General features: G+C 40.2%; 1 protein-coding gene and 1 long non-coding RNA gene across 2 annotated transcripts; both read right to left on the minus strand.

The window, feature by feature from the left end:
• Window positions 1-705: 705 nt before the first annotated feature.
• On the minus strand, window positions 706-17,992 carry fah (fumarylacetoacetate hydrolase (fumarylacetoacetase)). The gene is made up of 14 exons (XM_053422132.1): window positions 17,807-17,992; window positions 17,251-17,361; window positions 16,158-16,279; window positions 15,541-15,590; window positions 14,695-14,785; window positions 13,105-13,202; window positions 12,476-12,528; window positions 12,207-12,306; window positions 6,501-6,631; window positions 5,575-5,650; window positions 4,828-4,874; window positions 3,650-3,751; window positions 3,091-3,208; window positions 706-1,468 (listed from the first exon to the last, which is right to left on the minus strand). The coding sequence occupies exons 1-14, from the start codon at window positions 17,885-17,887 to the stop codon at window positions 1,392-1,394; spliced, it is 1,257 nt and encodes a 418-aa protein (XP_053278107.1). The 5' UTR covers window positions 17,888-17,992; the 3' UTR covers window positions 706-1,391.
• LOC128439790 (uncharacterized) lies at window positions 7,111-10,070 on the minus strand. The gene is made up of 2 exons (XR_008338444.1): window positions 9,704-10,070; window positions 7,111-9,585 (listed from the first exon to the last, which is right to left on the minus strand). It is a non-coding gene; the product is annotated as an uncharacterized LOC128439790 (long non-coding RNA).
• Window positions 17,993-19,154: the final 1,162 nt, after the last annotated feature.

Raw genomic sequence — 19,154 nt, forward strand, 5'->3', positions numbered from 1 at the left:
GGCCGGTCTTCTCCCCCAACCCTGGTCTGCGTAGGGGCCTGCAGCATCAGGTTTAGCTTCTTTGTTGTGGTAGGCTATCAGGAGGCTCTGATCTTTTATGGTAAAAAAGGGCCTATGATTTAAAAACACCTTGATAAAAAAACAACTTAATTTTAGAAAATTTTAAATAGTTTAAAAACAGCATCATCCAACCCCAAGTTAATGGCACGCCTAAGGATGCTGCTGGCCACATCTCTCACACCAGATCTGCATAAACCTGTGAGGTACACTTGAATGAACTGAAATCCGAAAGTGGCAGTCCGGCTGGCCAGGTGGACAAGGCTCTGTCCCCCCTTCTCTCTGGCTAAAAACAATTAACCAGTGGTACATAGCTGTTAATATTGAGGTGATATAATATATAGTAATTGTCGATTTTCAATCATGAATACTGACGTCTGTAAATACACCCCTAAATATATTTCCCATATTATAACACTCATTCTTGTCAGAAGTGCCTTTTGTGTACTTAATGATTTATGTACTAATTTCTATAGTTGTACACTGGTAGCTGAGGCTAATGCTTGTTGTTTTCTTTATAGTCTTTATATAAAAGTCTTTATATAAAATCATATATCACCAAATGTATAAAACTAGTTTGCATGCAGTGCAGCTGGGACTAAAGACACCAGCATCTGATGGTTACAGAGAGTAAACAGGAAAACAAAAGACACAAACACAATGATGTTTATTATTTCATTATAAATCAAGAGCCTACTCACATAGAAAATCAATAATACTGATCCTGGTACAGCAGTAACACTGAAGTGGGAGAAACCCTTAACAACAACGGCAATACAACTCTACAGAGCATACAATGAATCTGATAGGAGCTCAGCATGTGTGTATGTGATGAATTGGTTGATGTCTATAGGGCTAGATATCAGCACAGGTTTCAATTTTATCCCTAATGATTCAATCATATGTCAATGAAAATTTTTCCGCAAAAAACGCTTTTACATCCATCAAGGGAATAACTTTTAGGCAAATACAAAAGAATTAAAACATGTTACTCAATATTTGTTATGTTTACGGGTGCAACAATTTCGAGTAGAAAAATTATTAAAAAAAGGTTAGGTATTACAAAGGTGTCACCATTAACATATTCTTCGACACCATACATTTAGCCTATATGTATGTATTTTCTGAGAAAAGGCACAAATGCAAAGATCAGTCTCGGTAGGAATTTAAATTTGATCATTCGTATAAAAAAATCTCAATCAAATGGAAAGTCTCCCAGCCCAAGTCACGAGGATCAGAGCTCGAAGAGATGCTGTAGTGGTGTTAGTTTGGGTCTTCCAGTATATATGCTCTATAAAAGGATGTGAAAACAAATGAGTAACAATATCAGTGTTTCACTGTTGCAGGGCTTGCACGATGGTTCCCACGCAGGGTCCAAAGCCCACCCTGTATCCATCTCCTTGACAGTGACCTAGACAGAAGCAGATAATGAAAGTTGTAATAAGAAACATGGGATCATGGAATTCATTTCGGGGATTTTTTGGGGCTTTCTTTTCCTGCTTCTCATTCATAATAGATAGTTTCCTCAGAGATGAGATTTCAAATAAAAATGTAGCCACAATGAGCGTATTCAAGCCTTAATTTGCTCAATAGTTGGAAGCATCTAATTGAAGCATCTCAATTAGATGCTTCAACATGCTTATTCTACAATATGATATAAACATATCTAATAAGTTTAACGATAATTGGACAAATATTAAAAGAGTTACGGCCAATTTATGCCAAGCCCTGTCCTTGGCAGAAGTTTATGGATAATATTGGCTGTGTTTTTTTACCAATCCCAATCATATATGAAAGAAATGTGTGTCTCAGTCTCAATGTTTTATATCGAAGTTGGTGTTGATTGGATACAATAATCAAATAGAAGATGTGATATTACTGTTTTCTAATTTATGAACAATATGGCGGACGGTTATGGTCCAAGAGGCTTTTTTGTGAGGAAGTGAAACTTTCTTTCTGACATCAACTTTTTAGTGAGCTGGAGGTGAAGAGCAATTTTATTGTACAGCAGTGATGTCATTAATAAAGAAAATACACTGACTCACTGCTGTGGTGAGTGAGAGTGAAGACGAGAGAATGGACGGTGCATGAAATAAAAAAAAATCCAATTCAAAGGGTGAGGCAAAGAAAACACTTTCAGAATGTGGGGGAACTTGTAGTATCTCATGTTTGTGTTTTAATCATCCAAAACTGCAGAATTATTAAATTCAGAGACAGCTGATATGTCCCAAATCTATAGAATATAAAATGATTAGATTATATGCTTCTGTTAGTACTCGGATGGTTCGGTTCGATCTGTTTGATACTGGACTCAGTTCAGCTCAGAGATCACAGATCGTACTGGGATAAAAGGTCTTTGTGATCACTGATTCCTTGTTTCAGCCTCATCCTTCCATTCGTGTGCATCCATCACGCAGTATTGCGCACAATTGTCACCACGGTATTTATATATGCAGAAGAATCTGACCCATTACCTCACATCAGTGGATCCTAAACTCCACTCTAGGACATTATTTGGAGAGGGAATCGTTTTTCTTTATTTTTTGTGAGTGAACTACAATGCGCCTGATGGCACAGTGACGTTCACTGCAGTGATCTTACAGACAATCTTCCTGGATGATACACGCAAAGTGTTAGAAGATATTATTAAATCCATTAATAACTTGGCTCTGCAACTCTGCTGTTTATTAGTATCTGAAAGTAATTTGTAAGGTTCGTATGTAACAGTCTTGTCGCACAAGCACAAATAAAACTGTTGGTTTTATGTTAATGATGAACTGGATCAATAATCTGCTTCAGTTAACCTCCTCATATTTGCATCATCATTTTCCCGTCTCCACAACATTCGTACACATGGGTCAGAGTTGGCGTGGAAATGCGCAAACTTTTCCGTCAGCTTTATAAATCCCAACGTTTGCCTGAGAAGTGGCGTGAGCACCTCTCAGGCTCTGCACGGTTATAAATGAGACCCCTGGCCCTTCAATACACCACTTTTAATGGTTCCCAGCTGCTGTGCAGAAGCTTAAGTCTGACCTGTGATGGTGACTTCATCTCCATCCTTCAGGAAGGTTCGGCTCTCTCCACCTCCCAGATTGATAGTCTTAGATCCCCTCCATGAAAGCTCCAGCATGGATCCAAAACTCTCTGCGTCCTGTAGGGTGATAGAGCATTTTACATTACAATTATACTGCCCATAGAAAACACACGACAGAGTTTGACAAAAATTCTTCCTTTGATAGATACGTGTTTACGAAAATGCAGGAAACTGGTCAAATTTCAGCTTTGAAATATAAAACCCTGGTGTGTATTTCATTACTGCAGCTTTTGAAATAAACAGATGTTGAATATTACTTGTAGAACTTGTAGAAAAAGAAAAAGGATTTTTTTTTTTATAATTTAGTTCCACAAAAAATATAGATGACCTTAGAAGTACAAGTTGCTGTTGTTTTTTACAGGAGGAAAAAGGGTAAGAGACAGATACAATACAAAAACAAATGGTCTGACTTAATCATGGTGCCTCAGGGTAGTCTTACAACATGTCCAACAGAATAAACAGTTTCATCCACTGATCTTACAATAAATGCAGACTTACAGGTCCACTGATAGTACCAGAAGCCATCAGGTCTCCTGCTCTGACATTGCAGCCATTGACTGTGTGATGAGCGAGCTGCTGTTTCATGGTCCAGTACATGTACTAGAGGCCCGGGAGAGAGACAGAGAGAGAGAGAGAGAAACAGACTTATGACCTCGAGCAACAAGCTGTGATCAGAGGATCGGAGGTCAAAGCAAAGACAACTATGACACTGATTAGTGTGCATACCTCTGCCAAGGTCCGACAGTCTCCTTCTCCAAGCTGCACCACATTTCACACACTCATAAGCCTCCTAAACATGTCTGAATTATCTACAGGCACTACTATGCAGTCTCTGACTCCAAATTACATTAAAAGCACAAGATGGCTGCACCTTATCTGGGATACTTTGGCTTCACTTTACATTCTACAATGGGAGGAAGTGGAAATACGCCATCCATCTTTATATTCAGTATGTGGTCGGTCACCAAACTCCAATAGCAACATGTTTACAGTTTTAATGATATTGATAATGTCCTTTAATTTTCATTGTGAGCATGTCCCTGCGTTAGTGTGCGTCCCTATGCACACTTGCTCATTTCCTCTGGGAAAGTGCAGCATCAACATTCTTTTCTTTACAATCAGTATGAGGCTTGACATCAATGATGAGCTCTGTGCTCGTTCCCTTCACCCTGTAAATACCTGAGAGGCATAATGCCAGGACCACCACCATCAGGTAAGATAGTCTAATATTTCATGTCATTTTCTTAAATTTTCTCCACATAGGTGGACAACTAATGTCAATAGATAATTGAAAGTGAACATAATGGTTAGTTGTAGCCCTACTTTAATGTTTTAGTGACACAAACAACTCTGTGCACTACAAGTAAGGCTTTCCTTTTGCCTAACATATACATTTATTGGTGTACTGCTCTGTTGATGTTATGTGTTAAATCGTTTGTTTATTGAACTTTAAAATCTGTGATATCTTCATAATTGTCTGCTTCCACAACAGACATCTTATATCTGTGGGACCATACAAAAACCTGCAGACTATTACCAGAAGGTCACAGTCACAGTCACTACCACTACAAAACATGGTGCATCTGACATGTATAATACTAAGAAAACACCTTTTTATTCTGTCTTATTTACTCTACATGTTATCCAGAGTGGATCTGACTCAGTATTATTCTTACCTTAAAGTTTGAATTGCAGATGGCTGCTGATTCTGCCATGCCCTCTCCTAAAACAGGAAAAAACTAAAATTACAAGCACTTCATGACATAACACAGTGCTCCTGACATGAATCAGTGAGATATAGTGGACGCTGTATTAAGGCTTTGCACATGATTACTACCACATCAACTGTGATGGAAGGTAATGAGGTCCATTTACATCATATAAGCACAGACTTGAGGTATGGTACCTTATAGTAGTTCCATACTTCTACTCCAGTACATTTCAAAGGGAAAAGTTGTACTTTTTATTCCACTGTATTCATCTGAAACCTCAACCTGCTAAACATGTGCGTTATTGCAGCAGCAATTATAAAACAGCAATATACACAATTCAAAAACTGGCAGAGGCTATTCTTCTCCAAAATGATTACCTTTTTGGTATATTTTGAAAATGAAACATATGTGATCTTGCTTATTAGAATGTTGGATGAATTTGGAAGTCCAATTATGCTGCATATTAAATCCTCAAATTTTTTGTGGAAGGGATGGAAAAACCACCTGAGATGTTGGTGGAAAGTTCAGGTGGTAAAATATTAGAAGTGTGGGTGAGAGGGAGACGTAAACAGAACTTAATGACTACTCGTTACCATGGATCACCTCAGGGCTTTTACTGCTAAGCAGTGTATGTGTGTGTGTGTTTGGCTGCACAAGTACAACGTAAAACCATTACATTTGATTTGATTAAAATCCCTTCGTGCACATTACCTTTGACTTTCACGAACAGGTCAATGTTGAAAATGTAAGGATCTTGGTGTTGAAGATAGGGGAGGGGCTCTGGATCCTGCAGATATAGGAGAAACAAACACCAAATATTTAAAATTAATAAAAAAAATAATACAGCCTCATGTGGAAGCTCCGATGTTCACGACTCACACCAAAATGCAGAGAATAAACTGACTGTTTATGATAAAATCCAAACCTGATGGTGCACAAGTGTCTCTCTATCCTGCTCATTGTGGGAACTGTTAGGTTTTTTCTATAATTTATAAGGTCTTGACCTTTTATGTAAAGTGCCTTGAGATAATGTACATTATGATTTGGGGTAATACAAATACAATTTTATTGAATTGAATAGTGAGACATAAAATGTTATGTTTGTACTAAGGGTGGCGCCAGAGGAAAAGCCTTTCGCTGTAAATCAGGTCCAGACAAGGGTAAGTAGAATCAAATTAAATATACTCTGTTGCATTTACTTGATTTAATGTCCAAGTGTAGTTCTAATGCAGCAAGTTTGACAATCAATATGCTCTGTTCCAGTCAAGCTACTGTCTTCGTCCACTCCCATTGTTTTCATTTCCCTCTGTCAGTCAAAGCAAGATGTGGCCAGAACTAAATTAGTTCTGTCTACACTTTGAACTTGTGTTGACCCAGGTAATAATGTGTCAGCTTCTTTTATTACCTCTGAGTGAGAATCATACAAAAAACAATGGAATGGAGAGCTATTGATAATGCTGGATATCATTAAGGTTTGTTAAAGCAACTTTATCCAAAACATCTCAAATGTAAACGTCCTATTTTAAAACTAGAATTAGTGGCTAACATGTGATACCTCTAACAACCAAGTGGAAGTAAACATCTATGCCTGTCCAAACCCATATATGTATGTAAATGTGTAAAATTCTTGCACTAACCTGGATAGGGTTCTGCTCTGCGAAAGGCAACAGTGCCTCCATGGGGACGACCCAAGGTGAGATTGTTGTCCCAAAGCTCTTGCCCAAGAATGGACCCAGAGGAACATACTCCCATGCCTGAATATCTCTGGCTGATAAGAAACAAAAACATTAAGGAAAGGTTATTGTTACAAGAGCAGAAAAAAAAAAAAAAAATATCTAAACTAATAATTGGTATTAAAGAAAATACATACTTGAGTAAAGTATTTGATTAAACGTATTGAGTTACATCCCTCCCCCCGTGGCTGCTACCTTGCCGTGGTGGGGAGGCTTGCGTGCCTCCGTGACTCTAAAGGCTATACCGGCGGGTATTCATACCCCCCGTAGGTGCAACCATGCCGGGCAGGTTTTAGAGTAGAGGCCGGACGAAAAGCAGCACCTGGTCCTCCAGGTTGGGGGTTGGGCGTGGGGCCAACAACCCCACCCTGTAAAACACTTGCAGTTACAGAAACGTCGACAAGAGAACTACGAGAGGACACGGCCCTGGGAGAGAGTAGCTCTTCAGCTAGAAGACAAATGACGTTGTGTGGTGAAAGCCAGGAGCCCCTGGAAGCCACAGGACCGACCATCCTTCTCTCAACCAGGAAAAACATTACCATTGGAACATGGAATGTAAGAACAATGTACCAAACAGGGAAAACCTTTCAAATAGCACAAGAGATGAAAAACTATAATCTTGTACTAATGGGCATCAGTGAGGCAAGATGGACACAATCAGGCCAGAAAAGATTAATGAGTGGAGAGCTGCTGATTTACTCGGGCCATGAAGATGACCATGCCCCACACACAGAAGGGGTAGCCCTCATGCTATCAAGAGCCGCACAGAGAGCACTGATAGAATGGGAGGCCCATGGACCAAGGATCATCACAGCATCGTTCAGAACAACAAAGGAGAAGATAAAGATGAATGTCATCCAATGCTACGCACCAACGAACCCCAGTGAAGAAGAAGAAAAAGAGGAGTTCTACGACAGGCTTCAGAACATCCTGGACAAATATCCAGAGAAAGATACCACCGTCCTCATGGGTGACTTTAATGCAAAGGTAGGAAAAGTAAACATCGGATATGAGGAGGTGATGGGAACACATGGACTTGGAGAAGCAAGCGAAAACGGAGAGAAGTTCATGGATATCTGCGCACTGAACAAGCTTGTTATCGGAGGCAGCATCTTCCCACATAAGAGGATACACAAAGCAACATGGGTATCACCAGACCACACAACAGAGAACCAAATAGATCACATCTGCATAAGCAAGAAGTTCAGAAGATCACTACAGGATGTGAGAGTTAAAAGGGGGGCAGATGTAGCATCTGACCATCATTTGTTAACTGCTAGACTGAAACTCAAGCTCAAGAAGAACAAGACGGAGACAACAGCTAACAGACAGAAATACAACGTGAGCCTATTGAGGGACGCAGAAAAACAAGGGGAATTCAGACTGAAACTATCAAACAAATTTGACGTTCTCCAGGACCTACTTGAAGACGAAAACAGCATCGACAGTCAGTGGCAACATATTAAAGACGCACTAATATCCACATGCCAAGAAGTGGTTGGCTACAGGAAATTCCAGCAAAAGGAGTGGATATCTACAGAAACCCAAAAAAGAATCCAAACAAGAAAAGAGAAGAAAGCACTAGTGACAAACAGTCGTACAAGAGCATCCAAGGCAAAGGCACAAGAAGAGTATACTAATATCAATAGAATGGTTAAGAGGAGCATTAAGGCGGACAAGCGGAAATACATCGACAACCTAGCCGAAGAAGCAGAGGAAGCAGCAAGAAATGGAAACATGAAACAGTTGTATGACACCACCAGAAAGCTGTCGGGCAAATACAGCAGGCCACAAAGACCGGTCAGGGATAAAGAGGGAAACAGCATTAAAACAAAGGACGGACAACTACACAGATGGGCAGAACACTTTGAGGAACTGCTAAATAGACCCCCACCAGTAAACCCACCAGATATCCCACCAGCACAGACCGACCTCCCCATCAGCTGTGACATACCCAGCAGAGAGGAGATCAGGAAAGCGATACAGCAGCTGAAGAGTGGGAAAGCAACTGGGCCAGATAACATCCCGGCAGAAGCCCTAAAGGCAGACGTTGGTATCACGGTGAGCCTGCTGCATCCACTCTTCAAAAGGATCTGGGAAGAAGAAGAGATACCATCTGACTGGAAAGAGGGCCTTATTAACAAGCTCCCAAAGAAAGGAGACCTGGGAAACTGCAACAACTATAGAGGGATCACCCTACTCTCTGTGCCAGGCAAAGTGCTAAATAGAGTCATCCTGGACAGAATGAAGGATGCAGTTGACCACCAACTGAGAGACGAGCAAGCAGGATTTAGAAAGAATAGGTCCTGTGTCGACCAGATTGCCACTCTTCGCATTATCATAGAGCAGTCACTAGAGTGGAACTCCCCACTCTATGTCAACTTTGTCGACTACGAGAAGGCATTCGACAGTGTACATAGAGAGACCGCATGGAAGTTATTGAGACACCATGGAGTGCCCACTAAGCTAGTGAACATCATTGAAAACAGCTATTCTGGAATGACCTGTAGAGTGATACATGATGGACAGCTCACGGAACAGTTCCAGATCAAGACTGGGGTCAGACAGGGTTGTCTTCTATCCCCATTCCTGTTTTTACTAGCCATTGACTGGATCATGAGAACAACAACAGAACAAAGGAAGAACGGAATCCGATGGACATTATGGACCCAACTGGATGACTTAGATTTCGCAGATGACCTGGCACTACTGTCACATAGCTACCACCAGATGCAAGACAAGATCAATACACTCGTAGAGACTTCCTCACAAGTAGGACTTAACATCCATGAGGGAAAAACTAAAAACATAAGGATAAATACAACTAGTACGGAACCGATCACCCTTGGTGACACCATGTTAGAAGAGGTAGAGTCCTTCACCTACTTGGGGAGTATCATCAGCAGTCAGGGTGGTACAGATGCAGATGTAAAAGCTAGGATAGGTAAGGCAAGGACATCATTTCTACTTCTCAAGAACATCTGGAACTCTAGAGAGATACGGGAAACGACTAAAATCAGAATCTTTAACTCCAACGTAAAATCCGTCCTGCTCTATGGGGCAGAGACATGGAGAATCAATAAGATCACAATAAATAAAGTGCAAACCTTCATAAACAAATGTCTCAGAAGAATCCTGAAAATCTACTGGCCAAACAAGGTCAGCAACAACGATCTGTGGACAAGAACAAAACAACCCCCAGCAGCAGACGAAATTGGACGAAGAAGATGGAGATGGATCGGGCACACATTACGCAAACCAGAGTCAAACACCACCAGACAGGCTCTGACCTGGAACCCTCAAGGAAAGAGAAGCAGAGGACGTCCTAAAAACACCTGGCGCCGGGACCTTCAGGCAGACACAAAGAGACTGGGAGGCACCTGGTCGCAGATAGAAAAGAACGCCAGCGACCGTGAACTCTGGAGGTCCCTTGTCGACGGCCTATACCCCAGCAGGGGTGCTACAGGCACTAACTAACTAATTGAGTTACATCCCAGTAATCTCACATAAATCGCCTCAGTGGTTAAATAAAATACTTTGGTGTTAGCATCTTCAAGCCTGTGCTAATGAAGCACCAGCGAGATAATCTTCAGCTGCAGGAGTTTTAATGCTTGTCTGCTGTGCTCACGCACGGGTCACTGACTCCCCTCACCCACAATGATCCTCTAACAAGTGACTCTTCAGTTAAACTGCTGTGCACCACCAAAAGCAGAGCGGAGGATGTAGCTGCTAAATTTCATTTAGCATGTAGCTGCTGTAACACAATAATTTCCTCAATACTCAATAAAGTACATCTATCTATCTATCTATCTATCTATCTATCTATCTATCTATCTATCTATCTATCTATCTATCTGATGTACATATTTGCCGTAAATATATTTATAAAAATATATGCAATGAATTAAAATACAATAAACCTGACATTATATATTCAATGCTATATGTTTATTTCTTTATGTACAACATATTATGAAAGGTTTGAAATAATAAGTTGTTCTTTTAATTTGGGCTTTTCTATTCACCCTAAAAAAAACTGTCCTCTTGCTGTTTCAGATTTTTCTGCTCTCCCGCTTTCACTGTGCATTGTCTTTGAGCCATTGCTGCTCACAGACATCTCTAGCGTCAAATCAGTCCACATCTGACTTCACACATTTCCCCGCTCCTCACAGACTGTGGTTGAATTATGCAGCTGGGATAAGGAGTTGGGGTTTTCTGACGGGGCCTAAGGCTAAATGAGAAACTACTTAATTTCACTAGAGTTTTTCTCTGGTCAGAAATTTGTGTCATGACTTTGAATATTAGATAATGAGTTTCTTACAATTTTCTTGGACATTTTGCTTGAGTTTGGTTTATGGACTTTTACCTGTGTTTCCTTGTGTTGAAGTTGGTACTCAGTATTTTCTCACTGAGTTCTGTTTCCTGTTTTATTTTGAAGTTTGTACTCCTCATGTACAGTATCTCTAGCTTAACTTCCTGTCTTTGTGCTGTTTTCCCACCCTTGTGATCATCTGTACCTCTTCCTCATGTGTTTCACTTGTGTTCAATTATCTTTGCCTGCCCTGTGTATATAAGTCTCTTTGCTTCTTGATCAGTTCATCTATTTCACCCGTTAGTCATCGTGGAACTTTTTCGCTTTCTCTCTTCCTGTGTCGTCTTCATGTTCCCAGTGTATTCTTTTCAGAGTGTTTTCTATGTTTAATGTCCAACATTATGGTTACCAGGGTTGTATCCATCTGTGAGGTTTACTGTGCACCTACTTCATGGCCATAACTATAAGACCTATGAGAACGTTTGACATTCGAAGATGAAGATGGCTCCTCAGTTATTTTAATCTTTTCATGCATTATCTTAGGCATTTTAAAGCAATACTGTGAAATCCATACTCTACATATACTGTATGTATAAAATTTAATCACAATTGGCATTAAGTCATGTTTAACGCATGAAGTGACAGAGGAACTGGAGGATAAATCCATCAAGAATGTTTTCAAAGGTCAGATATAAAATGGTAGGGTCGCCCTAATAATGAATTATTACAGAGGAAACTGTTTGTCATGCTGTGGTTTCACAGTTCAGCCATGAGGAAGGGATATTAGAGAGAATGACAGTCAGAGAGCAACAACACCATGCACCTCTCCTCCAGAGATTTCCAGCCCAATCAATAATACATCCAATATTTCCACTCATGTTTTGATGAGGATGCCGAGGCTACATCATCTGAAACATTTTCCATCTGCCTAAATCTGAAGCGACTGCATCAACATGTATAATGCAGAGCTGAATAAAAGAACAAGTGTGTTTGTAAGTGAATTGTCCCTGCTCATGAGTGATCTGGCAGTGATTTACCATTAGCGTCATCACAGAACCAGTTCAGACATCAGACAGTCAAAACAAACTTTACAGATATGAACACATTTGGTTTATTGTTAAACACCTTAACATTCTTACCTTTTACTGAGCTCTGTCTAATATAAAAGGCCAAAAGTCCCTCTAAAGCTACAAATCTTCTCCAAATCACTGCACATGTTTAGAAACTATTCATATGAGGGCCCATGACAGTTCATATCATGATGCTGCTGGTGTCATATGTTTTGCAGAGGCTCTTACCACTCCAGTCATTCATCAGTACCATGCCAAAGATGTGTTCCTGGGCTTTCTGGATGGGAATGGGCTCCCCAAGCTGATTCCCTCCTCCAACAAAGAAGGCCTTATCCAAGAGCAGAAGCAATTTTAAAATATCACAACAGTGAAAAACTGCTCAGCTATTGTAGATCAATATGGATCACGAAGGCAACTCAGGCCTTATTTTCAAGCATGTAATTATAATACTTAGAAAATAAATACAGGTGATGATATAAAATAGACACTGTAATCACCATCTCCAGCTCAATGTCCATCTGCTTAGACGGCCCAAACACTGGAGGTTTTGCTAGCAGACAGGAAAAAAGGAAAACACGGTTATCACTGTGTACTTCAATCAACCAAAATCTGTTAAATAGTCACATCCTCAAAAATTATTTTAAATTTGCCAACACAAATGGTACACTGCTCACTTTAGGGGCTGAATTTGGACTAATTAAATGTTAGGGCAGCTCTAGGCCAAGCAGTGAACACAACATGACAGACAGTATCACACCCATGGCTAGATAAACCTACTGGAGAACTATCTTATTTTAGTTTTGTGGTACCATGAACACACAATACCCACCTAGAGAGCCAAACCAAAATTATGGTCTTGTAACTAGATTTGACAGAACAATTTGTTCAAATCAATTTCCATATCTTTACATTAGATCAAATGATGCTGTATAATGTGAACGTGTACTCAATACTGATGAGCCCATAAGGATTCATCCCCAACTATATAGTTCCTCTCAGCTCTACTGAGGGTTCAGCATCTTTCAGCTCATTGTTTTGGCTGTTCGAGCAGCAGCAGGTTGTCTGTCAGAAGGCACTGATAAGAGCACTGTAGATACATGTCCATCAACAAACATAAGTATCTTACTCTGGTCAGGTCTCATCTGGCCTGAGGGGCGGCGAATTGGAGTCCCAGAAACAACCACAGATGACGCTCTGCCATGGTACCCCACTGGAAGCCTCAGCCTGCAAAATACAATGGCCAAGTTACGACAGCAGAGACCAGAATGGGGAAATTAAGTTCAGTTTGTACTTGGGCTGTGTTGACTTATGAATGTAAAATATGTTCTCAATTGTATATATTAAGCTTCAGTTTATGTGAAAGCAGTTGATGTTTGATGACTAATGAAAGCCAATAAGAGATGGTGTAAATGGCACGTGATCCGTGTAACGCAATCAATACGGGTTCCTGGTCTAGCACTGGGTCTGCACGAAGAACACTGTCGCAAACTTACTCTGTTAACAGGCTGCTGTGCTCAGGGTTCAGTGTTAGTCTACAAATTGTGCATATATGAACGAGAATTCACAGAGTAGGGACGATATATTATTGCAGCAGTCATTATGTTGTTGTAGACCTACAGGCATTTAGAAATGTATAATGAAGGGTCATTTGATAAAATGTTCAGTTATATTTTTACGGATGATGAGCAGATATAAAAAAAAAGGGGACTACGTGAGATGTCTCTGCTCTGCCCAGGTGATCTCTGGGAAGTGAAGTACAGAAAAGCAACAGCAATGAGAACTATTTAGTCAACAAACTGTACAGACAATGGTAACCACAACGAGGATACAGATGCAAGTCTGGCAAAGACTGAATCGTCGGGTGGCTGGTCGGACAAATGGCAGAGGGGTATGTTGAACAGGGAGTGCTTCATCCAACACCAACACTTATATCAGTATAGTGAAGCACTGAACTCTGGGGAGGCGCTCAGTGGCTGCAGTGATGAGCAGCTGCCTTCTGGGCCCCAATATCAAACTGTGAGCTAAAGCTCAATAAAAAGCTCTGTAAAGCATAGGGGAGCTGCAGACTGTTCATGAAGGTTCACTGGTGGTTCATTACTTTTTACACTGACACATAATATTCACATTGTCAATTGATGGTGCAAGGTTGATATAAATATATAGATTATTTCTCAGGGCTAGTTTAAAACATGAATAAAAGAACCATATCAAACACATCAGTTGGATCAATTTATTTGACCCTCTCTATTGGTCTCCCTTTTTAACAAAGGGATTCAAATACATGTGGTCCATTGCTAAAAACTATTTTGCCCCCTTTAAATCGGACCTGAGTCTGACAAGCAGGATGAACAACCTGCCAATAAGCTGCTAAACCAAAGGGTTTACAGAGAGACCAAGATGCCTCAGCCACCTTAGCACTCCTGCCATGTGGGATGCGGATTAAATGAAGCCTGTCTGTGCTGCAGGAGATACTGCCGGAAATGTGATATGAACTCCACCACAGCAAGCATTCTAGACGTCTGGTGCAGTAATTCTGTTCAGGGCCCTGATCAGCGTTGGAATGCACACTGATGCTCTTGAGGCCCAAATCAATTATAACTGTTTTCGGAGAGCCAGTTTCTCAGTATCTATCCCAGCACTGGGGAATGCATGGAGGCCTCCTGGTGAGCTTTGAGTTTACCTCTGTGTCTAACAGCTTGTTTGAGTGAGAGTGTACCAGTTTGGCATCAGAGCGTTCTCCTTTCCCCGGAACATAATGCCGACGTTGGTGGCGTGATCTTTGGAGGAGTAGAAGTCAGTGTAATCGCCTGGGAAAAATACAGAGGGAGAAGAACTTAAACATACACATTTACCGCCTGGGCCTTATCAGCACAAACCTGAATAATGGAGCTGAGTAAAAGGAAACAGAATTGTGGTATGTGGTTAAACAGCGCCCCACTGTGCTTCACACATAACTATGTGTCTGTCATTATGTCTTCCTATATGATGTACTGAAGAATAAAATAAGACATGTTAGATCTTGTATGTCTCTGTGCACAAAAACAAGTTATCAAGGAAATAATTTTCCCCAGTTTAGCAAATAGGAATTTATATTCCAGCCCGTGGCATTTCATGACTTCCTGTCTGTAGCCAGAGCTGTAAAACCCTGTTCCCAGCAGCTGTTCTTTTGGGGACTTTTTTCTGTAAGCACATTTTAGTTATTCTTATAAAGAGTTGAATTGTAATATCAAATAATCAAAATGAGGGGAACAACACTGGAATTTATAAGAGGATGGGAGGGGAGTGTCCCCGGTCCTTTTGGAAGTGATGCCCTTGGCAGCTGTTGACATTAACACATACTGACAGTTCACAGCAACGGCAAACACTCTCTCTCCAAAGGTGAGACACGTCGTAACATTAAAGACTCTTGACACTGACTCAAACAAATGCATTATTCAAAAAGTATGAGGGGAAATTAACTTTAGAGATGATGCCAAGGGGCATATGTGCTCCGTTTTATTAGATTCGCCTTTGATAAAACACACAACTCTGATGACCGGATTTATACCATGATATGACTCACCAATGTTTGCAGGAAGGTGCATAGTGGCAGTGCTCTGATGTACAAATGCTCTGCAATTGCAAGGACAAAGACACAAAAACAATGAATGATGCAAATGCCTAAGATCAATTAGCAAATAAATAAAGCTTAAAGCCTTTTGGAGAGTTAAAATATAAGGCTGACTTCCCACACTAGAGCAAATCTTTTCCAGAACAAGGATACTGACCGTATGTCTGAACTATTTACTGTGTGAATCAGAGAGCATACGTGACATGAGATGAATAGCAACAGAGACATTTATATAGATCCCTGCATAACTGCTAAGGTGTCCTTAGGCAAAACACACAATCCTAAAGTGCCCAATGATGGCTATGCCAGCAGTATTCAATGGGTGGATTGCAAAAGTGTACAACAAAAGGACTTTGAGTGGTCATCAAGCCTAGAAAAGCGCGATATAAATACACACATTTTTTTTTTTTTTTGCTTGAAATGTTCAAGCTCCTATGGTAGCCCACATCTGATCACACCCCACTTTGTCCTTAGCTGCTGATGATGACCTGCTGTGATCTCAGAGACAAGGTTTTGAAGGTATGTGCACTTTGTAGACTTCTGCATCTGCAAACACTACAGACACCGACCTGCTCCGAAGGCTGATGTCATCTCTCAGTGTGCTATCATTGGCTGACAGCAACACCTGCAACGTCTTCCTGGCCTCTCTCCAGGCCTCGTAACCAAGAGCCATGAATGCGTTCAGTGTGGGCTTGTAGGGAGACAAGACAAAAAAACAAATATATTTTACCTCATGCTGACACATTCATTGAAGGACAATGAATTTTGGTAATACCACCACATAGGTTTTGGGCAGAGCCACAAACTTGACAGACAAATTACATCTTGTGGCAGGTTAAAAGTTATTATTATTTTGAGGCGTGGAAAAATGTGCATAGTAAATATTAACATATGTAGAGCACCTTTAATTCTCATTTTTACAGGGAGCAGATTAAACACTGGATGTCCAAACATGGCAGCCCATTTCAATGAAAGCTGCTGATTCAGCACATGAATTGCAATAGACATGATCATTAGTTATTTTTCAATCCTGTTCAACCTGGCTGAGCTGCACACATTTCCACCACGCTATTTAATAGCTCAGTCTTATAACCAGAATAAGCAGTTCTTTAACTATAATTGCTAAATCGCTCCTGCTTGTTAAGATACAGTATAAAAATGAAGGTTATATATTTATGCTTTCATTAGGATAATCCAATATGATAAAACAAGCAGAGGTAGATTTGTGGTATGGACACTTGGTAGTTTGGTAGTACATTTTGTTCAGATGTCTGTAATTCTACCTAAAGTAAATTTCTTCTTGTAATGTTGTGGTATTGCTACTTGTACTGAAGTACAGGATATGAGTACTTGGTACACCAGTGTCTGTAGCTGTTTGACCAAATTTGAAATCTAGTGGGAATTGGAACTACTCTGTTTGCCCCATATAGGTTTACGTAACCCCTCATTGCCTCTAAACCAGAGGCATAACTAAAGTGTAGAGGGTTTTAGGGTCATGGGACTCACTGGGCTTATTTTGGAAGGTGACAATAGGACTTTTCAATAGTGCTGTTAATGTGATACTCTAAACTAAAAGATTTGCAGTACTTCTCATTCATGCCTGGCTAAAAAGTTACTTTTTTCAGTGTCTGCTCTCTCAATAGTCCTAGTAGTAAAACTTACCTCTTCAAAGACATCCTGATGTTTGGAAAGCACAGGTCCTTGAAACAAGGACTTTATTACACTGAGGTCCAGTATCTGGTCTCCAATGGCAACACCGATACGATGTTTGAGCTGCGGAAAAAGAGAACACTCTGACATAACTACAAATTATAGAATGCATTTCTGCTACCCTGCATTTATCAAGTGGTAATAATTGTTCCCTTATAGTTTTTGGTATTTCCTCCAAATAATGTTGTGCAATTTGTGCATTCATAAATACATATTAACAAGGTGTGAGATGTGTACTGGCTGCAATCGTTGTGTGGAATGGCCCAGATCCCAGAGTACACTCACAGCAGGCATACACGCTGCACCACACATGCCAGTACACTTCTACAAACTGCAATTGTGACTATGAAGATAAAGTTCCCAATAGAGATCAACTTATCTCTCATTGGCCTAAAGTTAATCCAAATATTTTTATTTTGAAAATCTTGACCAAAGGTCCTCAGTGGAGTCTGTGCACTCCAGCTTTATATGTTTGAAAGTCAGCAGAACAAAAACAAATGAAACTTACCTTGTCCGGTGATGAGAATATACCATAAGGCAGGTTGTGGAAGGAGAAATCAGAAGCTGCATCAACTTTTATAAAAGACATCTTCTCTTTGGTAGTGGTTCTCTACTCAAACTGACTGAGTTTCTGAGCGACTCAACAGCAGCAGTAAACTCTTCCAGATGTTTGGACAGGCCCGCCTCCCACTGCCTAGCCAATCACATGCTGCCTGTAGTATCCTCCCTAATCTAGCCCTCTGGTAGTCAAACAAGCCTGGTAAATGACTCAGCAAAACTGAAGTGCTGGCATTGATCAGTTTCAATGGTTGTTAGTAAAAGTTTAAAGAAAAGGACAGATTTTAAAAAATAGGTTCTCATAGCAGCTATTTAATTAAAAAAGAAGATACCGGAAACATTCCAGCGTGAGGGAAAATGGAGACTAACAATAGTTTTAACGGGAACCTAATTTTTAAAACAGGGGGTAATTACATTATAATATGAAACCTATAATACGAGAGAAATAAGATATTCTGAGTCACTGATTGACAAAAACACAGGATCCTGGACTGAAGTTTATAATCCAATGATATAAACGATATTTACAGAAAGTGTAAACCTTATTACCTTAAAGTGGATGGCCGGTTATTGGATTGCTTGATTTTGGTTTTCTGGAAAAATATTGAAAACTAGAATGGTACTTAGAGCACATACCTCTAAGGTCCCACATTCCCCTTATGAAACCACATTTCAATCTATCAATCAAATTGTATTTATATAGCACAAATCACAATTTGTTTCATAGGGCTTAATAAGGTGTGACATCCTCTACCATTAACCCTAAACAAGAGAAAGGAAAAAGTGCAAATTATTACTTTTACCAGGGGAAAGAGAATGTAGAAACCTCAGAGAGAGCCAGATGTGAGGGATCCCTCTCCCTGGGTGGACATAAGTGCAATAGATGCCACATGTATTGAAGAACATCAGAATTTTTTTATTTATAGCATTTAAATTCACGAAATCTGGATTTTTACTTTTAATTTTCCAAAATGTACACACCCTTAGATATCAGTCCCCTAAAAATGTCTGCAATTTTTCTATCAAAATATTTGCATTATACTCCTAAAAAACACAGGCCTGGGGTAAGGAGACAATTAGTATTAGTGTAATGTCTCATAAATATTGCTGTTTATGGGACATTCACAAGTCCACAGAGAAAGGGGCAGAAATCCACAAATTAGTCCATTGTTATATATTCCCATGCATGCTGCTCAGATTAAACAGTAACTCTTTTGGCTCCTCTCCCTTTCCTCATCAAAGTTACTCTGCTCACTGGAATGGTCTGTAGTGCTTTACTTTGAGAGTGCCTGATGCTT

Source organism: Pleuronectes platessa, chromosome 1 (genome assembly GCF_947347685.1).
Source record: "Pleuronectes platessa chromosome 1, fPlePla1.1, whole genome shotgun sequence".
Lineage (NCBI taxonomy): Eukaryota > Metazoa > Chordata > Actinopteri > Pleuronectiformes > Pleuronectidae > Pleuronectes > Pleuronectes platessa.